Source organism: Cucurbita moschata, unplaced genomic scaffold (genome assembly GCF_002738365.1).
Source record: "Cucurbita moschata cultivar Rifu unplaced genomic scaffold, Cmos_1.0 Cmo_Scf00006, whole genome shotgun sequence".
Lineage (NCBI taxonomy): Eukaryota > Viridiplantae > Streptophyta > Magnoliopsida > Cucurbitales > Cucurbitaceae > Cucurbita > Cucurbita moschata.
In genome coordinates, this window is record NW_019268522.1 from 2152608 (window position 1) to 2160967 (window position 8360).

The 8360-nt window shown below is 41.2% G+C and overlaps 1 protein-coding gene and 2 long non-coding RNA genes across 4 annotated transcripts in view; 1 reads left to right on the forward strand and 2 right to left on the reverse strand.

Moving 5' to 3' along the window:
- Window positions 1-792, reverse strand: part of LOC111444093 — a 1807-nt gene extending 1015 nt beyond the window's left edge. Inside the window, exon 1 of the long non-coding RNA XR_002710638.1 lies at window positions 242-792. This is a non-coding gene — a long non-coding RNA (uncharacterized LOC111444093). The remainder of the gene's footprint in view (window positions 1-241) is intronic.
- A 1657-nt stretch (window positions 793-2449) lies between these two features.
- LOC111444086 (solute carrier family 40 member 3, chloroplastic) overlaps window positions 2450-8360 on the reverse strand; it is an 8868-nt gene continuing 2957 nt past the window's right edge. Inside the window, exons 4-14 of one of the 2 annotated variants that reach the window (XM_023082032.1) lie at window positions 7978-8102; window positions 7806-7895; window positions 6911-7090; window positions 6757-6831; window positions 5924-6025; window positions 5736-5853; window positions 5503-5649; window positions 4404-4510; window positions 4196-4309; window positions 3831-4124; window positions 2450-2709 (exon numbers count right to left, since the gene is read on the reverse strand). In XM_023082032.1, coding sequence (XP_022937800.1) covers window positions 2701-2709; window positions 3831-4124; window positions 4196-4309; window positions 4404-4510; window positions 5503-5649; window positions 5736-5853; window positions 5924-6025; window positions 6757-6831; window positions 6911-7090; window positions 7806-7895; window positions 7978-8102 — 1361 coding nt within the window. In that variant the 3' untranslated portion in view covers window positions 2450-2700. Of the gene's footprint in view, window positions 2710-3830; window positions 4125-4195; window positions 4323-4403; window positions 4511-5502; window positions 5650-5735; window positions 5854-5923; window positions 6026-6756; window positions 6832-6910; window positions 7091-7805; window positions 7896-7977; window positions 8103-8360 lie in introns of those variants that run through there. The other variant, XM_023082033.1, reaches the window with a different exon arrangement.
- Window positions 5123-8360, forward strand: part of LOC111444094 — a 10201-nt gene continuing 6963 nt past the window's right edge. Inside the window, exon 1 of the long non-coding RNA XR_002710639.1 lies at window positions 5123-5160. This is a non-coding gene — a long non-coding RNA (uncharacterized LOC111444094). The remainder of the gene's footprint in view (window positions 5161-8360) is intronic.

Here is an 8360-nt window from a genome sequence, read left to right on the forward strand (position 1 = left end):
CCCCCCCCCCCCCCTCAAACAAGACCTCTTAGCCGCTTGTTCGAGAAGGAAATCATAAATGACTCTCTAGATAGAGCGTGTTGGTTGCAGTAGCTAATAGCAAGAGACGAGTCTCGATTTGACAACTTGACAACGGGGTAAGACCCAATATCGAGAGGAGAATAGACAAGACGTCTACTAACGAGACTAGACTAGACTACCCTGCCTTCTTCTATCCACTCAAACAAGACCTCTTAGCCACCTATTCAAGAAGGAAATCACGAACGACTCTCTAGATAGAGCGTGTTGGTTGCAGTAACTAATAGCAAGAGATAAGTCTCGATTTGAAAACTCGACAACGGGGCAAGACCTGGTACGGATAGGAGAATAGATAAGACGTCCGCTAATGAGACTAGACTAGACTACGTGCCCAAATAAATGCCAAAATGAGCAAGGACAAGTATAGTACAAGGAGAAGGCACTGTCCAGTAGTAAGAAACTGGAGTGTAAGTGGCCACTCAGGACATCCTGAACTTTCAGATCATGAAAGCAGCAGAAACCAGAGAAGAGAAATTTAATAAACAAGGTACAGATTAGGCCATTGATGGTTACCATCAAGCAACAGTAATCTTTGTACAGATATATCAGATGAAGAAGATAGAACATGCATGGAAGTGGAATAATACCAGCACAAAAGCTACTCTAAGTTCTTGCTGTCAGCTAAAAAGAAACCGAAGAACTTCGGTCGACGACTCAAATTTCTCAGTAATTTTCCAGATCATGATGATCTATTATGCAAGAATGAGATGAAGAACAATGAACAGTCAATGGTTCTATAATCTTTGGAGAAATCGAAAATTTTCAACTCAAATTTCTTAGTATTTTACAAGATCATGATGATTTACTATACAAGAATGAGATGAAGAACAATGAACATTCAACCGAAGATTTTCGGTCGACGACTCAAATTTCTCAGGAATTTTCCAGATCATGATGATCTATTATGCAAGAATGAGATGAATAACAATGAACAGTCAACAGTTCTATAATATTCGGAGAAACCGAAAATCTTCGGTCGACTCAAATTTCTTAGTATTTTTCCAGATAACGATGATTTACTATGCAAGAATGAGAGATGAAGAACAATGAACAGTCAACAGTTTTGTAATCTTTGGAGAAATCGAAAATCGTCAGTCGACTCAAGTTTCTTAGTATTTTTCCAGATCACGATGATTACTATGCAAGAATGAGATAAAGAACAATGAACAGTCAACAGTTCTGTAATCTTAGAGAAACTAAAAATCTTCGGTCGATTCAGACGTTCCACAAAACTCAAATTTCTCCATATTTTTCCAGATCATGATGATTTACAATGCAAGAATGAGATGAAGAACAATGAACAGTCAACAGTTCTGTAATCTTAGAGAAACTAAAAATCTTCGGTCGATTCAGACGTTCCACAAAACTCAAATTTCTCCATATTTTTCCAGATCATGATGATTTACAATGCAAGAATGAGATGAAGAACAATGAACAGTCAACAGTTCTGTAATCTTTGGAGTAACCGAAAATCTTCAGTCGATTCAGACTTTTCCACAAACTCAAAATTTTCAGTATTTTTCCAGATCATGATGATTACTATGCAAGAATGAGATGAAGAACAATGAACAATGAACAATTATGTAATCTTTGGAGAAACCGAAAATCTTCGGTCGACTCAAATTTCTCAGCATTTTTCCAGATCATGATGATTTACTATGCAAGAATGAGATGAAGAACAATGAACAATCAACAGTTCTATAATCTTTGGAGAAACCGAAAATCTTCGGCCGATTCAGACTTTCCCCAAAACTCAAGTTTCTCCGTATTTATCCAGATCATGACGATTACTATGCAAGAATAAGATGAAGAACAATCAACAGTCAACAGTTCTATAATCTTTGGAGAAACGAAAATCCTCAGTCGATTCAAACATTCCCCACAACTCAAATTTCTCAGTATTTTTCCAAATCACGATGATTTACTATGCAAGAACGAGATGAAGAATGATGAACAGTCAACAGTTCTATAATCTTTGGAGAAACCAAAATTCATCCGTCGATTCAAACATTCCCAAAACTCAAATTTCTCAGTATTTTTCCAAATCACGATGATTTACTAAGCAAGAACAAGATGAAGAACAATGAACAGTCAACAGTTCGATAATTTTTGGAGAAACCTAACATCTTCGGTCAATTCAAACATTCCCCAAAACTGAAATTTCTCAGTATTTTTCCAAATCACGATGATTTACTATGCAAGAACAAGATGAAGAACAACAAACAGTCAACAGTTCGGTAATCTTTGCTATGTCCAATCCAAAAGGAAAAAAGCATCATGATTCATTAGTGGGTTCTGGACCTTTCTTTTTCTTGTTTCCTTTACTTTTCTTTTGTTAAAACGGAGCTTCACTAAAAGATTCTCCACACCATTTCAGGAAAAAGCATTCAAACTTAAATCAACTGATTGCTTTACATGATGAACAGGAAATGTATGTACAATGTCAGAATTGATATTGAATCTAGTCTAGCTTTTGAAATATGGGTTGTTTCATTACCCACAAAATAATATGAATGATATAACAGAGGATGGTATGAACTTCACCTTCCAATTTACATATTAATTTGTGTCCTATGTATCAGAATCCAGCAGCTCCAGCTAATGTAAGACACCGCTTTAGCATCAAGGTATCTGCCACCATTGAATGTATTGTCAGGCATCATTAAACAATAATCGATATCTCATGTTACTACCAAATGTTACTTTTAGTGTCTTGAAAAGATTATATCATTGAAAAGATTAGGTCGCTAAAAGCATATCTATACGTGAGTGTTTGGGCTGCTGAACTAATCTTATCGAACGACCGTCTGGTTGCCAAGATGTCTCGTCTTGCCTCTTTAGGGGTTGTTAGTGAGCTTCTTGTTCCTACAAGGTGGTATACTATCTATGAATCCATGGAATTCTTTCTTTTGGTGATCATCTTTCGGCTGGAGGAGGGAACGAAGCATTCCTTATAAGGGTGTGAAAATCTCTCCCTAGTAGATACGTTTTAAAACTGTAAGGCTGACGGAGATACGTAACGGATGAAAGCGGATAATATCTGTTAGTGGTGGAGTTGGGCTGTTACAAATGGTATCAGAGCCAGACACCAGGTGGTGCGTCAGCGAGAACGTTGGGCCCCCAAAGGGGGTGGATTGTGAGATCCCACATCGGCTGGAGAGAGGAACGAAGCATTCCTTATAAGGGTGTGGAAATCTCTTTCTAGTAGACGTGTTTTAGAACCGTGAGGCTGACAGCGATATGTAACGGATGAAAGTGGACAATATCTGTTAGTGGTGGAGTTGGACTGTTGCAAATGGTATCAGAGCCAGACACCAGGTGGTGCGTCGCGAGAACGTTGGGCCTCCAAAGGGAGTGGATTGTGAGATCTCACATCGGCTAGAGAGAGAAACAAAGCATTCCTTATAAGGGTGTGAAAATCTCTCCCTGGTAGACACGTTTTAGAACTGTGAGGCTGACGGCGATATGTAATCGATGAAAGTGAATAATATCTGTTAGTGGTGGGGTTAGGCTGTTACAAATGGTATCAGAGTCAGACATTAGGCAGTGTGTCAGCGAGAACGTTAGGCCCCCAAAGGAGGTGGACTGTGAGATCCCACATCAGCGGGAGAGAGGAACGAAACATTCCTTATAAGGGTATGGAAACCTCTCCCTACTAGACGCTAGTCCCTGACCTTGTTTTTAATACTAACTATTTACATAACAAGTGAGTTGAAGTTTCAATGAGTTTTAGCCGAGTATTTCGTACTTACCTCAAACGGAGAGCCGAAAGAGAAAAGTTTTCTTTGTTCATCAGTAGGATTCAACAACCACTGGCAGAACATCACAGCTGCACCAACAACAGATAGAAGTGACAACATTGCTAGAAATCCAAAATGCGAAGTATCGTTGGCGATTATTGCAACTCCCAACATTATCGACTCCGCTAAACTAGCAACAGAAACCTCTGTTGATGCAATGAGATTCGTTTTCGATGTCGGAATCCCAGTTTGAAGAATCTGTTGCCCCACGACATTATATGACATGTGTCCCAACCTAGATAGAACCTACATAAAAGATGAAATGAGTATCTGATGCATCACATTTTGAGCTAATAGCTGCAGGAACTGATTCTTACGATCATAGATAAGAAGAAAAGAAGAGGGCTCTGCCGGGAAAGCGAGCCACTACAGTACACAGCAACAGCAACTGTTAGAAGGGCAGCTTGAAATATTAATCCAATTGCTCCAGCCTGACAAATGAAGCTATGAAGTGCATGAGAGTCTGTCGAAAATATAGAACTGCACGGAATTACGAACACGAAAATAGAAGAAAACGTGTATAACCTTCAAAATTCCGAATTGCCTGACCAAATTTGCTGATACGAAGGTTGCAGTAACACCCATGAAAGCACATAGTCCACTAAAACCACCAATAATTGATGGACTAAGACCTGTAAGTCATACCAATCAAAAGCCAGAGAACAACTAATCAGAAAGCAGGTCGTGTGAAGTTATGATTCGCCAAGGGACGAAGGGATGAAATTATATGATGTGTAGCAATTCGCTATGTGATCTAGCTAAGGTTTTATACGGATAACAAAACTAAACGCTCACTAGACTGGAAGATTATTCCACTTCAACCAAGCTCCCTTTTTTGTCGCCTACATCCGCTAAAAAGCAATAGAGAGAACCGCTCTTTGCTTCACTCAAGATGCTGTTTTATTCTATGGATTATAGAAGTTAACATTTGTGATGTCCCACATTGGTTGGGGAGGAGAACAAACCACCATTTATAAGGGTGTGGAAACCTTCTCCTAGCAGACACGTTTTAAAGCCTTGAGGGGAAGCCCGAAAGGGAAAGCCCAAAAAAGACAATATCTGCTAGCGGTGGATCTGGGTCGTTACAAATGGTATCAGAGCCAGACACCGGACGATGTGCCAGCCTTTCGCTATTCCCCAAAGGGGGGTAAACACGAGGCGGTGTGCCAGTAAGGACACTAGGCCCCAGAGGGGGGTGGATTTGGGGGCGGTCCCACATCGATTGGAGGAAGGAAAGAGTGCCAGCGAGGACGCTGGGCCCCAAAGTGGGGTGGATTGTGATGTCCCACATTGGTTGGGAAGGAGAACAAACCACCATTTATATGGGTGTGGAAACCTTCCCCTAGCAGACGCATTTTAAAGCCTTGAGGGGAAGCCCGAAAGGGAAAGCCTAAATAGGACAATATCTGCTAGCAGTGGATCTGGGTCGTTACAACATTTTTCAGGAAACCATGAAGCGCCCGGGAAAAGGGAAATGAGGCGTTAAGAAAACGGAAACAAAGCGCCCCTTTCCCTATTGGTTGAGTGGTCCAACAAAAGGTGGGTGCGCGCTGAAGCTACATCTGCTTGGCAGAACGAACTTAAAAATATGATGATCGTATCGAGCTTGCAGCAATGAATATACCTTGCTGAGTTAAGAACGCCGTCATCAAACTTCCCGGTGCGAGGACTGCATTGAAGTAGAGGAGAACATAGGCAAGGCTTGCAGGAAGAGCTGGTTGCTGCAAGTATTCCTTCCATCCATTTTTAATAACTTCTACACCCACATCCACTGAAAGCACAAAAAAGAATGTTAGAAAAAGAAATGTATCAGAACGGCCTATTGATTGAATAGCATAATGGTTCATGAAAATTTACTTATACTCTCAGCATCAGGCGAGTTTACTTTAGAGGGATTGCTACAACAAGTTTGTGAGCATTTTGCACGATCGAGAACACCGGTGGAGAGTTGGTTCGTTAACCATGTAAGTACAACCTGAAAAACGTGTTCGATTAACAATTTACCTCTCGAGAAAGATCTCATTAGCACGGAAATAAGTAATTACCACAACTGGCAAGGACCATAACATTAAACCTGCAGCGAACTTCAAGCAAGTTACTGGGTCGTACTTGGAGAGGAAAATGCCAAATAAAGATGCTCCAACTATCTGCACATTAAGAATGTCTTAGTCAATTGTTTGCAACTTTTTTGTATAGATACTTGATCATAACTTTAGGGAAACCCTGTGTAACGGCTCAAGCCCACCGCTAGTAGATATTTTCCTCTTTGGGCTTTCCCTTTTGGACTTCCCCTCAAGGTTTTTAAAACGCGTCATAAAAACCTTGAGGGAAAGCCCAAAGAGGACAATATCTACTAGTGGTGGGTTTGGATTGGTACAAATGGTATCAGCCAGACATTGGACGGTTTGCCAATGAGGCCGTGAGCCCTGAAGGGGATGGACACAAGACGGTGTGCCAGTGAGGAGGCTAAGCCTCGAAAGGGGGTAGACACGAGGCGGTGTGTCAACAAGGACGCTGGGCCTCGAAGGGGGTGGATTGGGAGGTCCCACATCAATTGGAGAAAGGGAACGAGTGTCGGCGAAGACGCTAGGTCTCAAAAGAGGGTGGATTGTGAGATGCCACATCGGTTGGAGAAGGAAATGAAGCATTCTTTATAAGGGTGTGGAAACCTTTCCCTAGAAGACACGTTTTAAAAACCTCGAGGGAAAGCCCAAAGAGGACAATATCTACTAGCGATAGGCTTGAGCTGTTACACCCTGTTTAACGAGATAGATATAATGTGACAATATCTACTAGCGGTGGGCAAGCATGTTAAAACAAACACAAAATCAAGATCACATGAAGCTGGAAAAAAGTTGAGTTCAGAACACCCATTTACCTCACAGAGAAGGTCAATTCTACTAAGAACAGCATTAGCTTCTGCAAGTGCAATAGGCCTATTAATTCCAGCTAACTGTACATGGACAAAGAACGCTAGTTTTAGCGACATTTCTTGAATAACAAGGATACAAATAATTTAAAACGAAACATACCAACACGACCCAGTCACGCTCCATAGCAACCCCCAATGCTATACCAGATAACCTCTCTATGGCACCGGCAAAAATCAGTGTAACAAACCAAGGCTGGAGAAGTATGGACGACGATGCAGCCGAACGTGGAATGGTATGGGCATATATCACCATTGAGGCAGATAGCAACTGAGCAGCAGCCTGAAGGAAACAGAGAAACCTTAGATTGTAAAAAGAAAAAAAGCCAGGTCATATTCAATATGAGTTCTATAATGGGTCTGGCTAGTTGAGTGGTAACGGCGCAAGCCCACTGCTAGCAGATATTGTCCTCTTAAGGCTTTCCCTTTTGGACTCCCCCTCAAGGTTTTTAAAACGTGTCTGCTAGGGAAAGGTTTCCACACCCTTATAAAGAATGCTTTGTGTTGAGGATTATTGGGAGTTGAGTCCCACGTTGGTTAATTTAGTGGAAGATCGTGGGTTTATAAATGAGAAATACTATCTCCATTGGTATGAGACCTTTTGGGGAAGCCCAAAGCAAAGCCATGAGAGCTTATGCTCAAAGTGGACAATATCCATACCATTGTGGAGAGTCGTAATTTCTAACACTTTGTTCTCTTCCCCAACCGACGTGAGATCTCACAATCCACCTCTCTTCGAGGCTCAGCCTCTTCGCTGGCACTTCGTCCATTGTCTAGCTCTGATACCATTTGTAACACCCAAGCCTACCACTAGCAGATATTGTCTCTTTGGGCTTCCCCGCAGGGTTTTTAAAATGCGTCTGTTAGGGAGAGGTTTCCGCACCCTAATAAAGAATGTTTCGTTCTCCTCTCCAACCAATATGGGATCTCACGTAAGTTCCATGCATGCTCTAATATCGAACTTCTGATATTAACGACATTCGAATGGATAAAGATACCTGGACACAATTCAGACAAGCATGTGCAGGTACTCTCGGGAAATTATCCATAAACTTTCCGACCAACGGACCTCCAACTATTAACGCGAGCTGCAAACACTTTCAACATATTAGAAAGCATCTCTCTTGCAACATGATTCAAAATGATTTATCTGGACGAATAGCTATTTACCTTAGTAAAGAATCCCATAACAGCTACTGGCAGAAGACTAGAATGAAGCAGAGCAATCGAAGTAGGCCAAGCGAAATTCCAAAGCTGTTCGACCAAATTCCCCGCAATACATGAGGCATATAGAGCTATAAGGTCGAAGTATCATTTCGAGTCAGGAACGACTACCGAGATCAAAAGAAGTCATATAGTTCATATCTAAATTTATAGCTGAACCATCACTCTTGCAAGCATTTAGGTATCTCTAGCACCATATGATATCAAACATGATTTCAGAGCTTGAAATCATGGCTAATAATAGAACTCTTGTTCATAAATCACTGATAGTTAAACAATTTAGATATCAAACTCAGAGCTTCAAAATCAACATCGATAAAACGGGGGGG